Below are 26009 nucleotides of genomic sequence, written 5' to 3'. Positions count from 1 at the left end.
CTTGGTGCCTTCATATGTCCCTTAATGTAGAAAGAACAATAGATAAGATGGATCTTGAGTATAGAAGTTATTTATCAGGAAAGTAAAATGCACTCAAAGATATTTTGTCCATCTTTGAATTCTTGGACAGTATTTTATTATTTAAAATAAAGTTTCTCTCTCTAGTTCTTCCAAATGTATAAAAACAGTAAAAATTATGACTACAAATGCATAGTGAACCATATTCTCATTTTGTTATTTGAAATTGCTAGATATTTAATAACATATTAAAAAATCCTCTAGAAGAATTTTAACTACCTAGATTCAGTTTACTTCGTATGTGTTGATCTTGTGGATGCATTGCTTTATTAATATGTTTATATTGTTTGTCCCCCATACAAACTCTAAATTGGAGCCTGATATTAAGTTCTAATATGATGTTTTACGAACTGATCTCATTGGTATAATCAAACTTGTACATATTTTCTACATGAAAAAATAAAGGAAACTGAAAAACATTTGTAACTTTGTAAGAATTATTACATTTGTTTACTTTATTCTCTTATCCAAGGCTATTAGAATTTTACTGTTTTTATAATTAAATACAAAAAAGATCTTAGTTCAGCTTCTGTCTGATTTTCAAAAGTGTATGGGTGTTCATTATTCCTCTTAGTTCTGGACATCATTATTGTTATGTGTTTCTGTACAGAAAAAAATTCTCTGTGTAATGGGAAAAAATTTGATTTGAGAAGGTGATTTCATTCATAACATTTTTTGAAAATCTTCATCTTGTTATGCTCTAACAAATTATGTGATCCATACAATTAATGCTTGTGGTTACATTGAGAGAGAGAGACTAGACAGCAGTTATACAGACAGATGTTTAATGGGGATTTGAAAAGTCAATGAAATGAATATTATTGTGATGCATGGTGATCTGATTTCATATGTGTTATATTGAATCACTCCATTCTTTCTGAATTCAGTCTGAACACTCAGACCTAAATGTATTTACAGTGGGTTGTCAGAAAAAAGATGGGGAGTTTTATTGAGAAAAGAATCACAATAGGGCATCATTGATCTGTTCTCTTTCTAATCAATATATAGATCCTATAATGATAACCTTTATGGCACTGTTTTCCCTTGGAAATAAGATATAAATTCTTTGAGTCATATAAGTGATCTTTAAGTGACAGATGAAGAGCTTTATAATCCATTGTGGAAATGTGGAATGCTTAGGCCCTTGAAAAGAATATTTTACTTCCATATTGTAATCTCAACTGTTTGGGCTTGATATTGGAATAGTTTACTTTTTCTAATAAGTATATAAACACATATATCCATAAATATATGTATTTCTGATGTATACCTATATTTGCATATTTATATACAGCCATTTAAATATCTTCTTATGATTAGTTGCAGTATCTTCTGTTTGTGAAAGTGTGTACTATGAATCTTTTATAATGAGTCTTGATTTTCCATAGTCTTTGTATTTTACCCAAGACAGTAATAATGACTTATATTTGAATGTTGTTTTAGATTTACCAGAGTGCTTTTATGCGTACTTTTCTACCTCATTTTTCAGAACAATCCTGTACATAAGTCAGGGATATCTTCGTTCTAAAATCAAGGCAGTTAACTGAACTTACTGTGGTAATCATTTTGCAATATAGACAAATATTGAATCATTATGTTGAACATCTGAGCATCTAATATATGTCAGTTATACCTTAATAACACATAAATAAATAAAAGAAAAGAATTTGAGAGCCACAGTATTAAAAGTAACTTTACCAAGGACTTCTCTGGTGGTACAGTGGTTAAGAATCCACCTGCCAGTGCAGGGGACACGGGTTCGATCCCTGGTCCAGGAAAATTCCACATATCACAGAGCAACTAAGCCCACGCACCAACAACTACTGAAGTCCATACACCTAGACTTTGAGCACCGCAGCGAGAGAAGCTACCGCAAATGAGAAGCCCGTGCACCACAGTGAAGAGTAACCTCAGCTCGCTGCAACTAGAGAAAGCCTATGTGCAGCAACGAGGACCCAGAAAAGACAAAAAAAAGAAAGAAAAAAAGAGTAATTTGACTCAAGTACAGCTAGAAAGGGGATATAATGAGACTAGAACGCAGTTCTCTAGACTCCTAGGTCAGTGCTGTCAGAGGCAGGATGTTAACTCACTGCTCCAATTTGAATGATACCTTAACCATTAGAGGGTCTCAATCTTGCTATTTCCTGGTCTTGAAGCACATATGTTTTGAGTCCATTGTAGTCTGTAGAATGAATAAAGTTAGAGGAATACTCTTGTCTTGCAACAGCCTTTCATTTTAACCAATCTGTTTAACACTGACCACTAAAATGTGCAGTAGTGTTAATTGTGTATATCATGGATGAGATGAACATTTAATTTATGTCTATCCAAATGTATCATTTCATTATATCAAACAAAGGCTTTCGGGGAAAGAATGCAAATAAAAGGAAACACATTTCACATCTATGCAAAGAGCTTTACATATATTTTTTTTCATTTTACTCTTCTAACAATCCTATGATGAGGCTGCTGCTGCCCAGAAAGAATAATTTACTTGCCGAAGGTCATAATTACTAGTAAGTGCTAGAACTAGAATTTGAATGCAGAAAGTCTGATTTAGAGGTTTTGCTATCTTATTCAGTATGCTGTGTTTATAAATGATAGAAATGTCAGTTGGCATTAAGATATTTTAAAAAGATTTAATAAACAAAAATACAGAAAAACAGTGGTTACACAGGGACATTTCTTGCAAAGACACAGGTGCATATCTGTGGTAGATAGCCTCGTGTCCCTTAGTGAGAGTTTGTTTAATGAATCCATGTTTAATTTTCACGTTAATGTTCTTACTCATGCAGCACCATTCCCCAAACCAGGCGTCACAATGGGACTGAGATCGCACAGCGTGCTCTCTTCTTTGAGAAGAAAGCAACATCTTAGATACAAAAGTATTTGGAAAAGTGAAAAACTTAGGACATTTGCCATCAACTGCATTTTGCTGTGCTCCGCCAGTAAACTTGAGAGTAGAACATAATCAATGGGATTTTGTGTGTCTACTAAAATCTTCTTATTGAAAAAGCACTTGTGAGAAATAACAAGCCTTGAGGTACCTGCAGAGAGAGTTCAGTACTAGAGCATTGCTTATTTCCATAAGCCACAGTCTTTTGCCTGGAACCTGAGGCAGTCTCACAATGTTCTGTGCTGTCTTCTCCACTTCTGTGGGATGTGTGAGGCTGTCTCCAGTGACAGGTCTATCTGATCACCATATTTCCCGTGACGGCTCAGCTGTCATTCAAGCGAATGCCTTCAAGAATGAGAGGCGTCGCACAAAATGCTTGCTCAATTCAATTAACACTGAATAAATGACCCAGTGAAGTAACACACAGACATTATAAAATCTGAGAAATCCTTAAACACGTCCTACAATAGCTCTGAAGACTCAGCCTTAGAAAGTTATTTCTCCTCTATTACTCACTAGATAACACAAAACAGAATATTTAATATCTTGTTAATGTTAATCAAAGTTGTGCAGAACTTAATAAGAGTACAAAGAATTTACTGTAAACACTCCTGTTTATTCTGTAGTTGTTCCAGAGGGAGGTGCTTTGGAAACAAAGTTACAGATTTCAAAGAATATCAAATATTGAAAAATAACCAGCAGATACCCAAGGGGAACACACTTAAGAAGGAAAACATTTCAGAAAGGAATTGTGCTAGAGAAAACAGTCGCAAAACAAAGATGCAGCCTAGAGAAACAGCCAGTCTTTTCTGTACCGCTAGATTGAAACATTCTGTGTTGTATGTCTATCCATAGCCTTACAGTGAAACTTAGTACATATGTGTTGAAGGATTAATTTAGATATCACTTGTTATGTAGCAATGCATTATAACAGGGCTTAAGTATAACCTTATATGTGGCAAAGGTAGCATTTTGAAGTTAAAGCATGCACTCTACAACCAGACCAACTATGTTAGAAATTGGCATTACTACTTACTTGTTCTATGACCTTCAGCAAAGTTACTTAATCTTTATGTACCTTAGTTTCCTCATATCTAAAATGCAGATAATAATGAGTTGTCTTATAGAGTGGTTTTGAGAATTAAATGAGTTAGTATATAACTATACCTATATGTCAGGCACTTAGAACAGTGCCTGTAAGTAATCAATACATGTTAAGTTAGATTTTCTGTAATACAAGCAAAATTTTCTTTTTTTCTTTTCTTTTTGGAGAACTTGAAAATGATAGTTTTTCAGTACTTCTTAAGAAGGTGTTCCTTTGTATAAATACATGCTGAAACACCAAAAACTTCAGTAACTATCCTAGGGGAACAAAGAAACTATCTGGCTTTCTTGAAAGACAAAGAACACTATACATATCTTATGCTGAGCTGTTTTGTTTGTCAAATCTTTGTCAATTCCTCTTTATTCATAAACCTTCTCTTCCCACTGAAAGGTGAATTAAAAAGTCGTTTCAGTGTCATTTTGAAATCATCCTGGTATAGACACATACCTTATTTATTAATATGCCACCTACTCTCAGGGAAATCTTCTTTTGATAGATGGGTATTTGCAAGTTTCATTATCTTTCATATTTCACTTAAAGTTGCTTCATTTTTCTTCTTTTGTAGCACTTTGTTTAAATTTGCTAAGGTTTAATACTTTACTTTGATTTAAGCTTTATTCTTTCCTTGCCACAAGATGTGGAATTTGAAAAAATAAATTATAAACTACAGAATAATAAGCCTATCTTAATATCTATGGATAATGTTTATTGAGCATTCACTATGTACCAGGTCCCAATGCCATATGTATATATACACACACAAATATATGTATATATGTAGATAGATAGATATTCCTTTAAATCGCACATCTAAGAGAGAAAAGAAGTATAATTATTATCCCTGTTTTAGAAATGCAGAGGTAGAAGATTGGAGAGATTAATGAATTTTTTCGGCGCTCTCTAGAAAGATAAAACCTTTAGGAGATATATAAAATAGATAGATAAATTGAGTGGTATGATTTATTTCAAGGAATTGGCTTATGTAATTGTGGGAGCTGGAAGATCTAAAATCTATAGGCCAGGCCAGCAGACAGACAGAATTTCTTCCTCCTTAGGAAAACCTGAATTTTGTTCTGAAGACCTTTGTGATTGGGTGAGGTCTACTCAGATTATTAAGGTAATCTCCTCTACTTAAAATTAACTGGTTATAGCTATTAACTACATCTATAAATTGCCTTCACAGTAATACCTGGATTAGTGTTTAATTGGATAATTTGATGTGTGTACTTAGCCATGTACACGTAAGTGAAAGTAACCATCATAGGAACTCACAGAAGACCACAACCAGATAAATGAGAGAGGAAGAACTCACACCAAACTCTGTCTGATGACAAAGATCCTGTTCCTAATCACCCAGCAGCATCATGGTTAACAGAGGATGGGGTACTTCTGCCAGCTGGGCGGGACTACCAAAGAGTCTGTGAGCAGAACTTCAGATGCACGGTCCTGATGGATGACTGGCCACCCAGATCAGGGAGAAGGGCTCCGTGGACCTTGGGAATCTAAAAGTGACCATGACCTGGAGTGTGGCTAAGTAGGCTGCAGAGTTAACCCAATCATAATGATCCCATCCAGTTACTGGCTCATTTTTCCTCTCCTCAAGCCGCTATCTATAGGTCAGAGCCCCTAACTGGTGCCCTCTTGGACATTTACAGGGAGACTCTGACCCAGTAAATGTTAAATTCATTACAGTGATAAATGCAGAGTGGGGTGACTCAGTTGTCTTTGTCAGTGTCTGATTCAAGTGAGAAAATGAAATTTAAATTTTACCAAAGCTTTTTTTGTGTGAAATAATTCTTGCAGGAGAGAAAACGTCATCTCTATGGGTCAGGTGGTGTGTTTAATAAGAAAGCCTTGCATTTCTTTATATAACAGCTATTTTAGTAGTGGGTCTATAGAAAATAAGCACAGATCTAAATCTCCCTTTGCCTTAACCATGGCACATAGTGAAAAAGCTCAGATTAGGAATTAGAAAAGGGAGGATCTTAGACTTCATTACCAGAAACTGTGGAATTCTTATCTACCACTTACATTCTCTGTGCTTTGTTTTTGATCTGTCTTACAGGATTTTGCTTATTATATCACCTTGAAATTGCAAAACACTTCACATTGTTTTCTTGTTTTTTGTGGTTTTTTAACAGGAAAATGGGAAAATAAAGTACCATAGAACATAAGCAATCTCTGTAGTACAGTAATATGAAAGGGGAGACAGGTCCTTTTTATTTAAATATATACTATATAATGTAGTATACATTGTATAGTATGTTAGTGTATATAGTATATGTAATATGGCATATATTATAAGTACATAAATATATACTATATATACATACATATATATATATATGATACATGTTGCTTTGACTAATCAAATGTACCTTAAACTACAATTATCTTTAATAGCTTTTAAGAAAAATTGTTTTGTTATCAGAATCTTCAAGTATATATTCAGCTGTATTTATGTAACTGTAACCACCCCCATCTTAGTCTTTCTAAAAGAATTACATTAATAACCACACATTTATGTAATAGTTTTCATGTTACAAATAGACTAAGGGATATTCCTCTATGTCAGAAAATGAGGAAATAAACTTATCCCGTTTCATTTGTAGAGAAGCCCAGGCAAAGGCAAGTCAAATGACTTGCCTAACTTTCTTAGATAATTAAAATACTTAAAAAAAATGGTCTTAAAATAATCTAAAAACAAAGGGTAAATCTTTTGTGGGGGAGGGAATGAAGGAGGTGCTGGACAGGGAAGAAAAATGTTGACTTACTTTGAAGGGACAGCAGTGGTTTATTGCTGGCTACACACTCAGTCCAGGAGCACCTTCAGTCTTCAGATCAGATACAGCATCTACCTTATCTCACACAATAAAACTCTTCTCTTGGGCTATGCTTTTTACTTTCTGTGTCCACCAGCAACTACCATTGCCCTTCATTTAACTATGAAATAAACTCCTACTTCTCTGGAATCTCCTATTGGTAGACTGAGTGTTGGATAGTAAATAACATTAAACTATAAATTTCCCCCTTATAAAGTTGAGATAAAAAGCTTTCCTGTGGTGGGTGAAAGCTGTCTGTTTTGCTTCATTTGTAGTTTGAAAACATTTTAGCTGACACTTCATATTCTTTTCAAAATGTTGGCAATTATTTCTTAATTAGTTGCTACATGCATGTTATAGAACATTTGGAAACTAAGGAAATAAGTTTTAAAAACCCAGGAATATCCACAATTCCACCACCAGAAATGATCACTGTTCAGATTATAAGGTTTATATAATCTTTTTTTATAAAACTTGAATCATACTATACACAGTCTTTTATGTCCTGCTGATTTATTTAACACTGTATTTTGACTACAATCTGTTACCATATTTTTCAAATGTTTGCTTTAATGGCTGCTTATTTAATGCTTTAATTTTTTGCTGTTATCTTTTTCTTCTCAAAGTAAAACTGAATTATTCATTCTGTTGGCATTTTGATATTCTTCCATCCGTTCTCTCTCTCTCTCTTTTCTTTTTTCCACTGACCATTTTTGTATACCAAACCTTTATTTGCATATCTTAGTGTTTTCTTATGATAGACTCAAAACTATTTTTTAGAAATTGAGCACCAATTTCTACCAAATTTTTACCAAAAGAGCATAACAAATCTCATCATTATGCTTGCCATATAGTGTAGTTTTCTTAAACTCTTTACTTTTTAATAGATGAGAAATCATATCTCATTGTTTTAACTTGCAGTTCTTAAATTACTAAGGGATTTAAGATTTTTGGTGCTTATAATATTTTTTGTTATCCTTTGTTTATGCTTCTATTGAAAACTTAATATGTCCCTCATTAAAACTGAGAAATGTCTTTATATAGACAAGGCATTTTATTAAAATATTCTTCTAGTTAATCACTTGCCATTTAATTTGTTTATACTATTTTTGAAATGTAGAAGTAGCTGAATTTTTGTGGTAAAATACTTTTTTTCCCTTTGAAGTTTTTTAGTCTTTTTTTTCCCCCTTAGAATGACCTCCCATATTCAGGAACTAGGTAAATATGTATCCATATTTTCTTTTAGTTTTTGTGATCAATCATTTATAATTAGCACTTTAGTACATTGGAAATTTATTTTTATTTATGATATGAGGAAAGAATATATTGTGATTTCCCCCTTAACACTGTATGTGTGTATCCATGTTTCTGTACATGTATGTGTGCACATGAATGTATGATTTATGATGTATGCTTAGTTATATATTAAAGATACACTCTGAGGTCTGTTGCACTGTTATGTACATTCTTTTATGTTAATTTGCTTATAGATTTTTTCCCTTTAAGAACCACATTATTTTAATGATTTCAGCTTTCTACATTCTTTCTAATAGTCAGTAGGAAAAGTCACTCCTCCTGCTAATGATATTTTATAAATTTCTATTACTTAGGTTTGCCAGAACCCAAAAAGGATCACATCTTTCAAGACCTGACACAGGACCAGGGATTTTACACATCCAAAGACTTTCTGCCACTTGTAGCCAAAAGCAGTAAAGCAGGTATCACATATTGTTTTATGTTCCTAATGCTGCCTATGTTGTTGTATGTATTACAAATTTATATTAAATCCAGGCTCAGTAGGAAACTGTCCAGACCTCCAGTTCATTCTTTTATAACACCAATGTAAAGTGAAAAAAAAATCTGATATAATAGCCAGAATCATCTTTTTGTCCATCCTCCCAATCAAATATCATCATAAGGATTTTTCACTGTATTATATACAGGTCAAAACTGCATCATGAAAAGTTGCTTCAAAATAAGAGTGTCCTTAGCAAACATCAGAGGATGTTCTTAAAAGAAATGGCAGGAACTTCACTTTGGAGACTATTTTTTCTGTTTTAAATAGGACAAGTGATCATGTCTTCCATGATTTGTATCCACACTAGCAGAAAGATTCAGTCTCTTCTTGAACCACAGTTTTATGAAATTAAAGTAAAACACTGTGATGGATACCCGAATACATAGTCTCTGTGTGATATCTCTTCATACACCACAGGAAGAACAACCAGAAGCTATGCCTGTCCTGTGCTTTGACTGGGCTAGAGTCACTGTCTTAGAGATAAAGAGGCAATAATATAGTCCCTAAAACTGGATAGTCAGACTCCTTTAAATATATATTTTTAAGGAATTCTGAACTTCAGCTATTCTAACATCTAATTACATATGGAAAAGAAAAGAAATTACATTTATTCTCCTAAAATTGTAAAAGATAAGAAACTTGCTCTCTTAGATCAATCTGCAGAACTTTACAGCCAAAGTGTTGTACTGTCTTCATCCTCTTCCTTCCAAGAGAACATGATGCTTGCTAGGGAAGATCATAGTACACATAACATGTATTTGAGAATTACAAAGGGCTAATTATGTAATCCCAAATACAAACTCTTTCGAGCATTTCAAAAATTATAGTAATTTATCTTGTCAGTAGTTTTATTCAATCCAATAATGCAACTCTACCTAATACATAGCGAACACCTGCATTTTACTTTTTTAAAGAATCTTCATATGGACATCAAATCTTCATATAAATGCACAGAGAAAGGTACACTTGGAGAGTCATATTTCTTCTATTACTCAATTTTACAAACAAAACCAGGAAAAAGCAGTAGAAGGGAGAAAGTTTTAACTATTTCAAGAAAATAGTTCTCAGAAATTCTTCAGTTACATAAAGGGAACGTATTCAGCATGTTGAACACATTCAACATATTTAGTTAATTTTCAAAATTCACTAAACATAATACACAGCAGGGCTGTATGTTAGAAATCTTATAAAATGATATCTAAATAAAATGTTTTGATGATATACTGCAAATTATTAACCCAGATCACAGGGGTCACGTTTTTCTTCTAACAAACAAATTTAATGACAGTAAGTTAAAAATACATATCACAACTTTGACAAAGAGAGTTTTAATTGATTGATTCCAGTTTATTATGACCCAAACTCTTCAAACTGTGTTATAGCTGTCCCTCTAGAAGGAAAAAAAGAATTTAAAGGTATTGACTATGAAATTACATATATGAGCATATTTTTAAAGTGGGAATAAAACTGTCTTTCAATGAAGCAGAATAATTTGATAGTGACACTCCATCCTCGAAAACTGCAAGATGCAATTTTACACTGCTTTGAGTACAAGTATCTTTTGAGCTGTCATGCAGAAATGGTTTCTCTACTTGAAAATGGGGTTTTCCTTTCATCATTCAGGAATGTGTGCCTGTCACTCTCCATTGCCATCGATACGGGGAGCCGTGATTGTACTCGGAGCTGGAGACACAGCTTTTGACTGTGCAACATCCGCTTTACGTTGTGGAGCCCGCCGAGTGTTCATCGTCTTCAGAAAAGGCTTTGTTAATATAAGAGCCGTCCCTGAGGAGGTAAAATGGAACCATCAGAGAATATGGAGTTGTAATGCAACAGATTTTAAAACATGTAACTCAATGTGCAGTTTCCTAGTGTAAATCATTAGAATGTTCTTCAGATTGTCAAATGCAAATTTTAAAATTTCTGGATTACTCACAGTTGCTCTTTTCTAATACAGACGTTCAAAGTAAAAGAAAATTATTTTAGAATGCTGATTTGGATAAAATGAGAAGTTTGTCTTTGTCAATACACAAGTGCTTCTTATTCTCAGTGTTAATATCTTTGAAAGGTATTGTATTTAACTAGTAACAGTGGAGTGTAGTAAGTCTTCCATATCCTAACAGTAGATACTCTTCACAAAATATATGGATATTAGGAGAATGTTGTAATTAGAGACATTCAGAATTTTCCATAAGCCAAATTTACAAGCTGCATTCAAAGATATATATATATTTTGGTAATAGTCAGTTCATTCTGCTAGGAAGCCAGTAGAACAAAGAAACTGCCATTTGTTTTTTAAAAGAGCGCTAATGTAAGCATTATTTAGAATTAAAAATTAGGTAACTTACTAAAAAATGACATTTAAAATCATCTCATTCTTACAGGGGACTGGTGACTAATCTTAGGTGAGACGTCAGCTGGGTACATGTACCACAGACTTCTCAAATTTTAATGTTAAGAAAGATAATGCCTTATAAAGGATATGAGTTCTAAGAACAAGAACTAAATGTATTTATAAAAAAGGTAAATTACTCATTTTATCCAAATCAGTATTATGAATTTGATTTGCTTTAGAATGCTTGAACATATTTGGAGGCTCTGTACTAGGCAAGAATTATAACTATAGTCAATAGGTAATTTGTCACATATAGACTAACCGCATTACAGATTAATCTCAAACTATGAGAGTCACCACTGGTTCATGACTGAGTTAAAAATGTCAACTTTATTCTCCAGGGCTTTTCTCCATCCACTCTACCCTTTTAGACTTTTTTCCAAAATCCAGGGTGGAGCTAGCCTTGTAATCATAGGAGTTTTTTCCGGAGCACTGTTTTAGGCATCAATTAGTGCAATCTTATCATGGTACAAATAAAATGAAAATAGCCTTACTGGAGTAAAGTGACTTGCCTGAGATAAAAGAAGACAGGAGCTAGTTTTATTCATCTTTGTATCCTCATGCATAGCGTAGGACCTCAGCAAATAATAAGTACTTGAACAATGTGTTTTGAACTAAATATTTTAAATCTTGTTTTTCTAAATCTAAAGTCAGAGAGGTTTTCATTATGAAAGGCTGCACCTTGAAAATTGGAAGGGAAGACACCCCTGAATGGCAATGTCAGTTTACTTCATACTTTATATTATAGTCATCCTCCATTGGCAAGGGTCACTAGAAGTGAGTGGTGGCTATTTCTTCTGCATGTGTAGAACACACACACACACGCAATGAGACCAGATAATCAATTACTTGAGAGGGTAGAAGTTTTGTTTGCTTGTTTGTGTTTTGTTTGTTTAATCAGTCTACATTTATTGAGTATCCATTGTGTATCAAGCACTGTTTTAGGCAGTTGGAATACAGCAGTGAACATATAAGCTCATAAAGCCTTTAGTTTTTACTGAGTGAAAGAGGAAACCATTGAACTGTTTTGAGCAGACAAATCCCAAGATCTGAGTTAAATTTTAAAAGGACTGCTCTACTGACAATTGATTAAAGGGGGGTTGTGTCAGAAGCAGGGAGGCTATTCAAGGACTAATTCGGAGAGTGGGCTATGAGTTAATGTGACTGGATTACAGGAAGGCAAGGATCAGTCCAGGCATGGCTCGGTCAGAAGGCCAAAGCTTGGTGGGATGAACTGTGGTTATCAACGTATTGGGAGGAAGCAATGGGTTGGTGGGATAACTTGTCACATGCCTGCAGTAGAGCCTAGTAGAGCTCAAGTGGATCTGGGGTTTAATTAAAACTAGAACAGTAAATGTTTGGATGTTTATTATTAGCTTACAGGAAACTAAAGTGCTTACATGGTCTTAAAACGACTGAGCTGTGAGCTCTATGAGAATGGTGCCATGATCACCAATTTTTTCTTCCCCTGCCTAGCCCAATGGATGCCACATAAGAAGTGTTCAACAGATAATTGTGGAATGAATGTTTTCTGGAGAGGATATGCATCCAGGGCTTCTAGCATTAAAAAGGCGAATACTTTCCAAGTTAGATCAATGTAACAACAGAAGGCATTTGAAGGTCCATTTGTTAAATCCAGGCTAAAGTTTTCAGCATGAAAGGGGGACTAGTAAGTAATACAGTAACGAAATGTGCATAGATTTCAGGATTGGGTCACCGGCCAGTGATTACCCCGTTTTAGGATTGTGGACTTTCAGCATTTGTAGAGATTGCAGTGTTAATCCCTCATGACCATTACTTGATTTTGAATTCATCAGAGAGTCCCAAGACATGGTAGTGCTAACACTCGTGAAACGGGTAAGTCAATATCATGTATCTACTTTAAGATACAGGTTTTGAGAGAATGTCCTCAAAACATTTTAACCTATATGAAGAATTTAATATCAAACCCAATTTCTTTGTATTTCTTCTATTCCTCCGATGCTTTCTACCCGTAATACACACAAACTGCAGCCACACTTGGTTTCTTTGAAGTCAATGAAGATTGACATTTAGTTTTTCTCAAATATGTATATTGTTTATTGGGCATTGGCTCGTGGATGGAATTTGGGAATAACATAATTTGTCTGCTGGTAAATGGCGGCCTCACTGTCAGGCATGTCAGCATGCGTACATCCAAAGCTGGGGTCTAATTCTCAAATGTTTTTTGAAGGGTGAGAGAAATACAGAACAATATAAAGTTTTCTCATCATTTAGTGGCAAATACACGTTATTACATAGGTCAGTTAGATTTAACAAGGAATTGTTCCATGGTTAGTCACAAGGAACCATATAATTAGATCCAGAAATGTTTTAATCTACTAAGTTAGGAGGCACCACCCAACAGATTCTGCAGTGACAAGCACATTCCATTTCTCTAATGCAGAGGTTTTCATACTTTAGTGTGCATCAAAATCACCTAGAGGGCTTGTTCAACACAGTTTGCTGGGCCCTAGTCCCAGTTTCTGATTTAGTCGGTGTGGGGTGGGCCTGAGAATTTGCATTTTTAGCAAGTTGCCTGGTGATGCCGAGGCTGCTGAGCCACTGCTCTAAGGTATCATCAGTGTAGTTTCCAGCTGCCTAATTAGAGCCATAAACAGGGGGCTGTTTGGGGGCACTTTCCGTCTTAGTTAAGAAAGCATTAATGCTACGGGATATAAGGTTTGATGAAACGAAGATACCGAGGCATCATCAGCATATTGATGTAATTCTGATTCCAAATGTCTTTCAGTCTCCCTTGTGGCCTCACACACATGCTAAATAGGATGCTACTGACAAACTAGCACTTCTCAGCCATGGGTCCTTAGGGAAACCAGCCAATCATTCGGCCCTATCCTCTAAGAAGATGAGGGAAAATCTGTTAATAATTCCCTCCAGAACTTTCTGCAAGCTTAAATAGGTGAGATTAAATTTCACAGGATAACAGAATCCCCCAAAATGCTGGTATTAAAAGCTGCTGACAGATCAGATAGAACTGCAAGAATGCTTTAGGCAGTTGGGAATCCCTAGAAGGAGGCATGAAGGTCAGGACTCAACAGACCCGCTTGAGTTGATAAATTTAAAGGATAAGGTTAGGGAAGGACTTTGTAGTTCTTATTAATTATTACTGAGAAGAATGTGGTACAGAATTATTTTAATAGCACATTCCCACACATAGAGAACACACCAAGAATCTATTGTTCACATATTCAGTTTCCCAAAAGCAGCAAACCATGATAGGTCTTTAATTCTGCTGTGTTTTAAATGGACTCTCTGTTTTACTCCCTAGCACCCCTTGGCTTTCCCCTGTTCATTTGCCAAAATGGTAACCGATTTAACTTTGATAATGCCTGTTTCTATGTACCTTAGCTATTCAGAAGGTCAACTCTTTTGATAATGATACTTTTTTGTTTTAATAATAAAATAACAGGACCAGATTGCCAGGTCTGTTAGTCAAAAATTTCTTCATCTGTTACTACGACTCTGAAATAACACATCTTTATGTGAAAAAATGTACCTTTTAATTGAATCCTTCTGGTACCACACAGCATGCCCCATAATAGATCATTCATGTGGCTTGATCTATAGTTCTCCCCTCAGATATTTTTAATATCAAGTGATCATGTTAAAGCTACATCCAGAGATATTTGCATCATCTAAATGTTGCTAGCTAAACGTGCATTTTCTTACCAATAACTAACACTTTCTAGTTTTTATTTAGTTATAAGAAATATGACCCTGGGACTATTTTTAGAAAATAACCTTTATAAGCTGGGAAATTTAGTTTTACTTAGTAAGGGTGATGCTTCTGGCTGCTCTTCACTATTTGGCACCTGCACATCATTTGGGTTGGTGTTCTCCCCGGAAAGTAATCAGAGACCTGTTAGCATGGTTGGAGAGATGACGATATCTGCAAACAAACAAACATGCACAATTGTTTCCAGGCGTACAAAGTTAATTAATGGTAGTTAGGGATTCCCCTGGTACTAAGATATCAAGTATGCCTTAATAATTTTTGATGGTGTGGGAATGACATTCTAGTGATCTGTGTGTGTTTACATTTTTGGAAAGCCTGAAATTTAAGTGTAGTATGGAAGGTAGAGTGGAACAGTCAAAAAGAATTAACTAAAAGTTGAAGCACTTGGTTCTAGGTTATGTATTCTAGTCTGATATGCCCATCTGTAAAATCAGTGTTATTACTATATGCTTTTCAGAGTTTCTTCTATTCCCCAAGTTCTGTATGTTGCACATTTAGAGAAAGATATGTAACTGATATGGAATCTGGACAGGAAGGCTTTATCTCTTCATGGAATGAAAGCAACTCTGTATTGGAAATGTTGGCACTATCTCTAACTATTACACTTGAAACAAGTTGCAAATAACATGTCATCAGTCAGTTGGTGAGGTAAAATCTGCTGCACTCAAGACATGGATATCAAAGAAGCTGACAGGTGAGGTGGTCAGAATTCTACACTACATATGATAATTCACACAGTGAGTGGAAAAAAAGGACCTAAATAGGCCAGAAGCCAACAAAAGCCTGTGCCCATTCAAGATTATATATTCTAAATGCTTAATTATTTAAAAAAATCCCAAGGGGGTGGCTGCATTGTGTTGACTTAGGAATATCTGTAGAGCTAAAAACTATGTACCTTTTAAAAAAGGTTTACCAACTTTCCTATGTACATATATATATTATATGTATGTATGTGTATATATATGAAAAAATATATATGTACACATAGGTAGACAGATTCATTAACACTGAACATTTTAAACTGGTATCAAGTCACTATCAAACCTTATTAAATAGTGATATTTTGTTTTTACTTTATTAAACTTTATGCTGTTATTACTCTATTAACTTTGATATGAAATTTAGAAGCTCCTTTACCATTAATAATATTTATCTCAGTTTTCCAATATCTTCTTTTTTATAAATTGAAAAAATTAATTTGCATAATTATTAAACACATGTTCGTCATACATACAGTTTAAAATAAAAATAAATGAAAAACACACATGAATTAATACAAAAACAAAAAATTGTCATTCTTTTTAAAGTGATTTTTTTTTTCTCTTAAAAACTAAACTCATCCTTCAAGATCTGCTCTAAATGTAATTTTCTCTTTGCAGGCTTCCTTTGCTCCATCCTAATTAGCCTCTCCCTCCTGTGAGATCCTATAGCCCTTTATGATTCCTATATTATAGCACTTATCACATAGGGTAGTTATTATTTTGATACTCATCCCACAAATTAAAGTGCAACCTCCTTCAAAAGGATTGGCTCATTCAACTTGGGTCAGACTGAAAGTATAGAATAGTGCTTGATCCAAGATGTCAAATCAGTGAAGCATGTTGAATAAAATATTTTAGGGGTATTGAAAACCTCATAGAAAAACTTTAAATGAATATGAAATATTCAAAATATATAATTTATATATATATATATATTTTATTGAGATACAGTTAACAGACAATAGACAGCATATATTTAGAGTGTACAATTTGGTATCCCAATCTCCCAATTCATTCTCCCCCAACCCTCCCCGCTTTCCCCACTTGGTGTCCATATGTTTGTTCTCTACATCTGTGTCTCTGTTTCTGCCTTGCAAACCAGTTGATTTGTACCATTTTTCCATAGTCCACATATACGTGTTAATATACGATATTTGTTTTTCTCTTTCTGACCCATTTCAGTCTGTATGACAGTCTCTAGGTCCATCATGTCTCTACAAATGTCCCAGTTTGTCTACTAACTTTGGGTGTTGTTTGCTCTTCTTTCTCTAGTTTCTTTAGGTGTAAGGTTAGATTGTTTATTTGGGATTTTTCTTGTTTCTTGAGGTAGGATTGTATTGCTATAAACTTCCCTCTTAGAACTGCCTTTGCTTCATCCCATAGGTTTTGGATTGTTGTGTTTTCATTGTCATTTGTCTCTAGGTATTTTTTGATTTCCTCTTTGATTTCTTCAGTGATCTCTTGGTTATTTAGTAGCATATTGTTTAGCCTCCATGTGTTTGTGTTTTTTATAGTTTTTTTCCTGTAATTGATTTCTAATCTCATAGCGTTGTGGTCGGAAAAGATCCTTGATACGATTTCAACGTTCTTGAATTTACCAAGGCTTGATTTAGGACCCAAAATGTGATCTATCCTGGAGAATGTTCCATGTGCACTTAAGAATGCGTAATCTGCTGTTTTTGGATGTAATATCCTATAGATATCTATTAAATCAAGCTGATTTATTGTGTCATTTAAAGCTTGTGTTTCCTTATTAATTTTCTGTGTGGATGATCTGTCCATTGGTGTAAGTGGGGTGTTAAAGTCCCCCACCATGACTGTGTTCCTGTCGATTTCCTCTTTCATAGTTGTTAGCATTTGCCTTATGTGTTGAGGTGCTCCTATAGTGGGTGCATATGTATTTATAATTGTTATCTCCTCTTCTTGGATTGATCCCTTGATCTTTATGTAATGTCCTTTCTTGTCTCTTGTAACATTTTTTATTTTAAAGTCAATTTTTGTCTGATATGAGTGTTGCTACTCCAGCTTTCTTTTGATTTTCATTTGCATGGAATATTGTTTTCCATCCCCTCACTTTCCGTCTGTATGTGTGCTTAGGTCTGAAGTGGGTCTCTTGTAGACAGCATATATATGGGTCTTGTTTTTGTATCCATTCAGCCAGTCTGTGTCTTTTGGTTGGTGCATTTAGTCCATTTACATTCAAGGTAATTATTGATATGTATGTTCCTAGTACCATTTTCTTAATTGTTTTGATTTTGTTTCTGTAGGTCCTTTCTTCTCTTATGTTTCCCAATTAGAGAAGTTCCTTTAACTTTTGTTGTAGGGCTGGTTTGGTGGTGCTGAATTCTCTTAGCTGTTGCTTGTCTGTAAAGCTTTTGATTTCTCCCTCAAATCTGAATGAGATCCTTGCTGGGTAGAGTATTCTTGGTTGTAGGTTCTTCGCTGTCATCACTTGAAATATATCATGCCACTCCCTTCTGGCTTGCAGAGTTTCTGCTGAGAAATCAGCTGTTAACCTGATGGGAGTTCCCTTGTATGTTATTTGTCATTTTTCCCTTGTTGCTTTTAATAACTTTCCTCTGTCTTTAATTTTTGTCAGTTTGACTACTGTATGTCTTGGCGTGTTTCTCCTTGGATTTATCCTGCCTGGGACTCTCTGCACTTCCTGGACTTGGGTAGCTATTTCCTTTCCCATGTTAGGGAAGTTTTCAAGTATAATCTCTTCCAATATTTTCTCGAGTCCTTTCTCTCTCTCTTCTCCTTCTGGGACCCTTATAATGCGAATGTTGGTGCATTTAACATTGTCCCAGAGGTCTCTTAGGCTGTCTTCAGTTCTTTTCATTCTTTTTTCCTTATTCTTTTCTGCATCAGTGATGATCACCATTCTGTCTTCCAGGTCACTTATTCGCCCTTCTGCCTCAGTTAATCTGCTGTTGGTTCCTTCTAGTGTATTTTTCATTTCACTTATTGTGTTGCATATCTCTGTTTTGCTCTTTAATTCTTCTAGGTCTTTGGTAAACTTTTTGATCTTTGCATCCAGTCTTTTTTCAAAGTCCTGGATCATCTTCACCATCATTATTCTGAATTCTTTTCCTGTAAGGGTGCCTATCTCCTCTTCATTTAGTTGTTTTTCTGAGGTTTTATCCTGTCCCTTCATCTGGTACAAAGTCCTCTGCTTTTTCATTTTCTCTATCTTTCTGTGGCTGTGGTTTTTAGTTCCACAAGATGAAATACTGCTGATACTGCTTGATACTGCTGTCTGCCCTCTTGTCTATAATTTATATTTATAATGTGCATGTACCTCTAAATTACTTCTGATAGCTTTTAAATATTATTTTTAATTACTTATGTTTTAATTTAAATTTTTATAATTTATTACATTACAATATCAACTTAGCATTAAAAGTAGATTGAAAAATGTTAATCATTCCTGGTCTTCAGTCTCTCAAAAGATAGCTGAGAATTTAAAAAGTAAGTAAGTAAGAAAGAAAGGAAGAAAGAAATTCAACCAAACAATATATGAAATCAAAAGTAAAAATCAATAAAATGTTGAAGAATCAGAGAGGATTAGCAAGTTGCATAAGACAGAGGATCCTGATATGTACAGAATTTATATGAAGAGGCATTTCAAGATTGAAGAAGGTACTGCATACATTAATATGTATAAAACAGGTGACTAATAAGAAAAAAATATCAAATAGTACACTTTAAATATATACAGTTTATTGTATGTCAATTATATTTCAATAAAACTCTTTTTAAAAGAAAGAAAAACGGTACTGCAGAGGCAATAAAGTTATGCAGAAGGTAATTTTGTGAGATATTCCAACAATAGCCAGGAATGCTTGACTGTGGCAAAATCTAAGATGAGGAATAATAAGAGCTAGTCAGATTTAAGAAAATATTGTCAATCATAAATGAGTAATGTTTAAAAATACTCTCTTCTTGTTAGAAAAGATGTATTTTATAATACCTGTGCAAAAGCATTTTAAGCCTCTAAATTATGCCATGCATTGATTGCATTTCTGGTTTTTGCAGCTCAGTCATGACAGAAAATAGTTAAAGGGCAACTATACCAAATGTGTAGTACAACTCTCATGTGGAGAAATGTTTCTTTCTGTTCAAGATTCTTCAATTTTAAAATCTTAAAGTTAAAAGAAGCCAAATGCTTGTAACACCATAAGAGGTACTAAAAGAAGGAACTTCAACCTGTGGTTTCAGCAAACTTTTTTGACCAAGCAAAGAATAATTGCAGAATCAGCTGGTATATTTCAGACAGTGGTAGGCATATCAAAATTGCTCTGCATTCCACCACAGACTGTGAGTCTGTATAAACCGAAAAGTACAAAATATATTAAGAAGTATTTAGTAAATTAAAGATGAAATCAAGAGTGGATCTTCAGAGTTTACTGCCTTTGTCTTTATCTTCCTTTGTCTCCTTGGTAACCAAAATAACCAGATGATTGGATTGTGAAATCAAGCTCACATGCATTAGAGATATAAATTGCATCGAGCTTTATAAATAATTTCAAGGATATAAGTAAACATGAAGTGTGGGGTAAAAAAGAAGAGGTGCAAGACTGCCAGTACAGTTCTCCAAGTCCCAGCTTGCTGCTTCAGGGTGTGCCTTTATCCAGAATAATGTAGGGTCTCTAAGTAACATTTGTAGCTCCATCACTTACACGAAAGGAAACTGTTTTAAGTATAAAACATCTCCAGTCTATACTCAGATAGTTACATAGTTCATATGACTCTTTAGAGAGAGCCATGCTGTATAAGCACGGTTCCCAGGTTTTGTTTACCGTAGCAGTCCTTGACTAGCAGGTATATTTTGCCAAAAGCATTACACAGATAAGGGCTCTCCCACTTGCAAATGCTGATTGATGGTTTGTTTTCTATTAGCATGTTTACAAGGGGATTTAACTAAGTCACTTTCTTTCTTGAGATTAACTCTTTTACCATCCTACATCTTCCCTCACCAAAGGAAGATAATCTGTTCCATACCAGAATTTCTCAGTAGCTAATTCCTACTCATCCTTCAAGATTAGTTTATATTGTACTTTTTCCAGGCTGCCCCTTCTTGACCTGCACAACTGCTGTGTAAAATGCCCTTTTATGTGCCATTAGAACAGAATGTGTTTACATGTCATCACACAATATACTTGCAGATTTGTCTGCCTCTGTGAGAATTTTGAAAATAGGGATTATTTTATTAATTCAGTACCTAGCACCATTTTTATACATAATAGGTACTTAATGTATGGTAAATTTATAAATTAATTGGACTCTTAGGTAGTATGAATAATTTAACAGTGATGAAATAAAAGATAATGTCCAGGATTATCACTGTCTAAAGCAGACTACCAAACAATTTTGATTTGAAATACCATCTCTGAGGTCCTCATGTTCATATAGGATTGATAACCTTGTTAAATGTCTAGCTATTAGAGGATAATCCTTACAAAAAATATAGTTTCTTCATATCGTTTCTCAAAGTTTGGCAATTAGAATTTAATGTATGCTGGTTTTGCATTCTGCTCATTATGGTTTATAACCTATGCTTACTTTGCCTATATGCAATCTAAAAATGAGTTGACATCATGCTTTTAATTATAGTAAATTAAGTTGTTTCATAATTTCCACAGTATGATGCCTGTAATATTAATCAGACCAAATCATCACATTACATAAAGTTAATCATTAAAATGACGATCATTATTGCATGCTATAGCACTCTATTTTTATTTCACTCTGCATCAACCACATGTTTTCCTGAATATGGAGGTAAAAATCAAAGCTAAGAAGTGTTTTTTTTTCACTTTCCTCCTACAGTATGAAAAGAAAGTAACAATTTGATTTATTGAACCTCAAAAATGGAACTTTATAGATGCTTTTGTCTTTTATTCCCTTGAGTAATTATTGGTGGAGAAAAAGACAAGAGATATTTGTATGTTTGCTTGATGTACCAGTTGTTCCTCATGAGAACAGGCTCCATCAAACAAATAAATATATGTGCCATGAACTGAAATGTCTGTATACCAAACTCTCTGAATTGCTGAATATTAATGATCATTAACAAACATTATGTATTAAAAGGCACTAATACTGACATCTGTGAACTAATTAGCATAGAAGACTGATTAATTTGAACAATAAAATATTAAGACCCACTGCATGAGATTAGACCACTGGTCACTCTGGTCCATTATTTTCACATGGCAGTGTAACTGACAACTGAGGAGAAGTACCATTCGCTTTCTGATTTCAATCTCGCAACATAGGATTCTCTGGTCAGGTAGCATGTTTTCTGCTTGCTCAGGGTTCCTTGCTTTGGGAAGGATGTTTAGTAGCTGTTGACTCCATATATTACTAGTTCGTTTTCCTTTTGTTAGTTTGAATGTCCTCTGGGTTTTCACATTAGTCATTCATCTTGGTAAACAAAATGTTATTTAGTGTCTACTGTGTGCCATCATTTTGGTAGATACTGACATGGCTGAAATTCACTTGGTAACCTTCCACATGGCATATTGGCTGGAGTGTATTCTGATTTGCCAGGCATCATCTGAATGTTCATTCGCTTATGCTCATCATTTGTTAAATATTTGAATGTCACTCCTGAATGCTGGGGATAGAAAGTTAAGTAAGATATTCTTTCTGTACGTGAAGAGTTTTTTGAAGGAGTTTACTGCCTAACAAATGAATGTATTTAAATTCTGTTTTAATTTTCCACCTTTATATCTTGAGATAGTATGTTCTATCTTTCTACTATCTGCTTTATGAAGTAGTACTTCTTTGTTCTAAACTTATCCTTCCTCTGGATTCAAGGAGTCTCCATTAACTAATTTACAATATTGGGTTCATAAGCCCATCACTTGGTTCCTGTATTACATGGTTATATGATACCTCTAAACTTACTTAGACTAGGAAGCTTGAATTTCCTCTTCCCACTGAGGGCAGATTTTGTCCAGCCAACCCCTTACCTTTAATTTGCCTTTGGCTAGATCCTTTCCTGTTCCAAGTAGCATTGTTTTGAGATTCAACAACTGGAACAATACAAAGTCTCATTCTTTCAAATATACTACAATTTCTGCCTTTGAATAAAATTGAATGCCACAGAATTTTGTTTTAGCCGTATTAGGATTTTCGCCAAGCTTTGTCATCTCTTAATATACCTTTGGTTTCTCTGTCATTTCTTAATATACCTTTTGTTTCTCTGAGCCTCAGTTTCTCTTCTGTAGGAAGGAAATAATACTTCTTCCCCACAAAGGGTTGGCTGTGAGGCTAGCAAACAGCAGAGTGCCTGAGGTTGAGTGATAAATCTGTAAATTATGATGATATCCAGTGTGTTACTGACTTTTTGAGCCGCAACAGGGAGAAAAAGTTGGTTTGAAAAGATACTTAAAAAAAACCTAATATATAGGTGTCATAACTCCTGTGTGAAAATAACAGTGAGTTATGTATAAAGCACTTAAAGGGTAGCCGCTATATAAGTATTTATTATTATTATTTTTTTCATCAGACAGTTTTCACTATTTCTTAAATAGTGAAAGTAAATTCCTGTGTTGTCCACAAATAATGCAAAGGATATTTCACTTAACATATGGCTTCAGTTATTTTGAATTCTCATTTTCCTAATATTTCCCTATTGACTAAGATAAATCTTATTATCTCAGTTCTTTTCTCAATATAATGTCAGTACTTTCCAAATAATCACATATGTTCAAGTCATGTCTTTCTACCTCTCCTTTAAAAGTATTTTTCCCTCTTTTATGTAAAATGAAAAATCTAGGTACCTAACAGCAAAATAGCAGGAAGGAGTGTGATTTATGTCTGCTGCCCGATAGTCTAATCTTAAATGTTTGAGAGAGTAAACAGCATTGCAAGTTTCAAAAGCAGAATTTTACAATAGTCTCTTTGGGGGCCAATGTATATACCTGCTGACTTCTGTGCACTGTCAGATAGCTGGCATGAATACTAAGTGTTTGAATACACGTTATCTACCCTGGTGCATATCAAAAACTATGATATGAGCTAAGGATATATTAAAATACAGTTTCTTCATGAGTACTACTAAAGCATGCTCAAGCATAAATCATTGGTAATCTAATTTTAAACTCTTAAAAGTTTTGTTTTGTTTGCAGTGTTCAATTTTTGTTTCTAATAAATGCCAAATATTGTAAAAAGTATATGAGATTATCTACATATAATAATATATACTATCTAAGCATTCATAGTTAAGAAGAGTAGAATGGAATAAAACAGACCCTAAATCAGTCCGAGACATTCTCCCAGTCTGAGACATACTTCCATTGCAGCCAAGTTCAGGGTTTCATTTCTGTCCTCCACAGAAAAAAGCACTATTATAAATACACATCATGTATTGATATATTCAAACCATAAACATTTGGCAGTGTTATCCAGTCAAGTTTGGCATTATCATTAAAATTTAGCATTACTTGATATTTTTGAAACACAATAACTGGTTTATATTGATGAGCTATAAGGCACTACATTATGCAAATGTGACAAAAGTGATACAGAAAACGTATCACAGTATGGAGTCATATGTATTTTCTAATTTGAAGTATTTAAGGAATACTTTGCTTTCCAGACATCACACATTTTTATTTTGTAGAAAATTAAAGCAGAGTCTAAGTTTCTTTGGCCTTTCCTTTTTTTACCTTTGCTGTTGGGCTACCTTTCTGTTAGAGTCATAATCCTATTGCTAAGGGGTCCTGAATAGATTGAAGAATGATTTGGAGAAAAAGTGAATTCAGAAAATGACAACTACAATTAAATTGCATTTATTTCACCTTGTACATGTTGAGCTCTGCTATAGGTATTTTACACTTCTGAATTGTCTTAAACAACACCACATACCAACTAGTTAGGAATTGTTACCACCTTTTTATATATAAGGAACTTGAAGGTCAAAGATATTCAGCAACTATCCCAAATAAACAGTGGAAGTGGGTTTCAAAACAGATTCAATTCCATTTACCTCTATTTTCCTTTAAACCATGAGCAGTTTGAGATCCACTGTTCTATATACTTACCACCTGCAATACCCACTTACTTAGTATTTTTGCTATTGCTAATCTCTTAATTTCATAATGAAAAGGAAAATATTGTGTGATAATAGCTTATGTAGTCCAATTTTTAAGTCTTTAAGATCAGTATTAAAAAAATATCCGAAATAAGACATAGACTAAAATAGCTTCATGCTAATATATGGTAATATATTGTGTTTCTCAAATTAAAAAAAAAATATCATCCCTTGAAAGACTCATTTTATATTTCTTTTTCTAATTACCCCCACACTGTAATTTTAATACCATAGATATTCTATATATTTTTATATGCTGTGGCTCTATGCTGTTATGTGACCTAAGAATTTTTCTTCCTCAAGAATCAATTTTGCTCCCTTATGGGCAATATTAATCTTATTAAGAATTCATGGTGTAAATCAATTAAGTTCAGAGACAGCTATAATCTAAAATGATAGTGGTTCACAAAGTGTTGCTTCTGGACCAGCAGCAAGCCTCACCTAGGAATTTGTTAGAAGTGCAAATCCTCAAGCCTCATCCAGTCCTACAGAAGTAGGAACTTTGGGGGTGGGCCCATGCAATGTTTTAACAAGCCCTCTAAAGTGATTCTGATGCAGTGCAAAGTTTGGAACCACTAGTTATGGATAGAGTACTGAGAGATGGGTCCATGGCTTCATAACAACATTGAACAAGTTAGTTGATGTCTCAGTTTTTTTCCTCTTGATGTAGCCCAGATAATTCCTGGTTTGAAGCCTTACACACACAGCTTTCTCAACTCACTTGTCAACTGAGAATCTACCTGTCTTCCACAGGGTAAGGAAAGAATAAGACTCGACACCCTCTCAGCCTCTTAAGTGGGAAGTTTTTACAGTTTTTGAAAAAGACTGCTCAACATACTAGTTAGGATCCCATTAACAAACGCCTGGATTCTCCCCAAAACAGTAGGTGGAAAAATAAGCAAATAAATAAATATTAACATTTGTCTTGATAGACATCCCTTTATGGGCACAAAAACAAACAAAAACTAGGGTGTTTAATTTTATGGCAGAATAAATTATGAGAGATATATGGAATAACTGGAAATTTGTCAAGAAGTGCATCCTTGTTTCTCTTCCTTGAAATTTTCATGTATATTTTTACAAAAGTAAAATCAATGTTATTTATTATTTATTTCTTGGTTCTACAGAATTCCTCTAATATTTTCTCCTACCTACCATTTTAATCACTTACTTCCAGAGACTAGCTCACCCACTTAATTGGCTTTTTTCCAGCATAGATATATGCAGCCTGGTAAGAATCAGAAGAATTTATTTTCATATAAGGCATGATTAC

General features: G+C 34.2%; 1 protein-coding gene across 3 annotated transcripts in view; it reads left to right on the top strand.

Annotated features, from left to right (window-relative positions):
• Window positions 1-26009, top strand: part of DPYD (dihydropyrimidine dehydrogenase) — an 807016-nt gene that overhangs the window by 337618 nt on the left and 443389 nt on the right. For all 3 annotated transcript variants that reach the window (XM_057718457.1, XM_057718467.1, XM_057718475.1), the window contains exons 9-10: window positions 8512-8619; window positions 10323-10492. In XM_057718457.1, the coding sequence (XP_057574440.1) occupies window positions 8512-8619; window positions 10323-10492 (278 nt within the window). The remainder of the gene's footprint in view (window positions 1-8511; window positions 8620-10322; window positions 10493-26009) is intronic.

Source organism: Hippopotamus amphibius, chromosome 1, assembly GCF_030028045.1.
Source record: "Hippopotamus amphibius kiboko isolate mHipAmp2 chromosome 1, mHipAmp2.hap2, whole genome shotgun sequence".
In the NCBI taxonomy this organism is placed as follows: domain Eukaryota; kingdom Metazoa; phylum Chordata; class Mammalia; order Artiodactyla; family Hippopotamidae; genus Hippopotamus; species Hippopotamus amphibius.
Note: the sequence above shows the minus strand (reverse complement) of the source record. Positions and strands in the feature narration are given on the sequence as shown.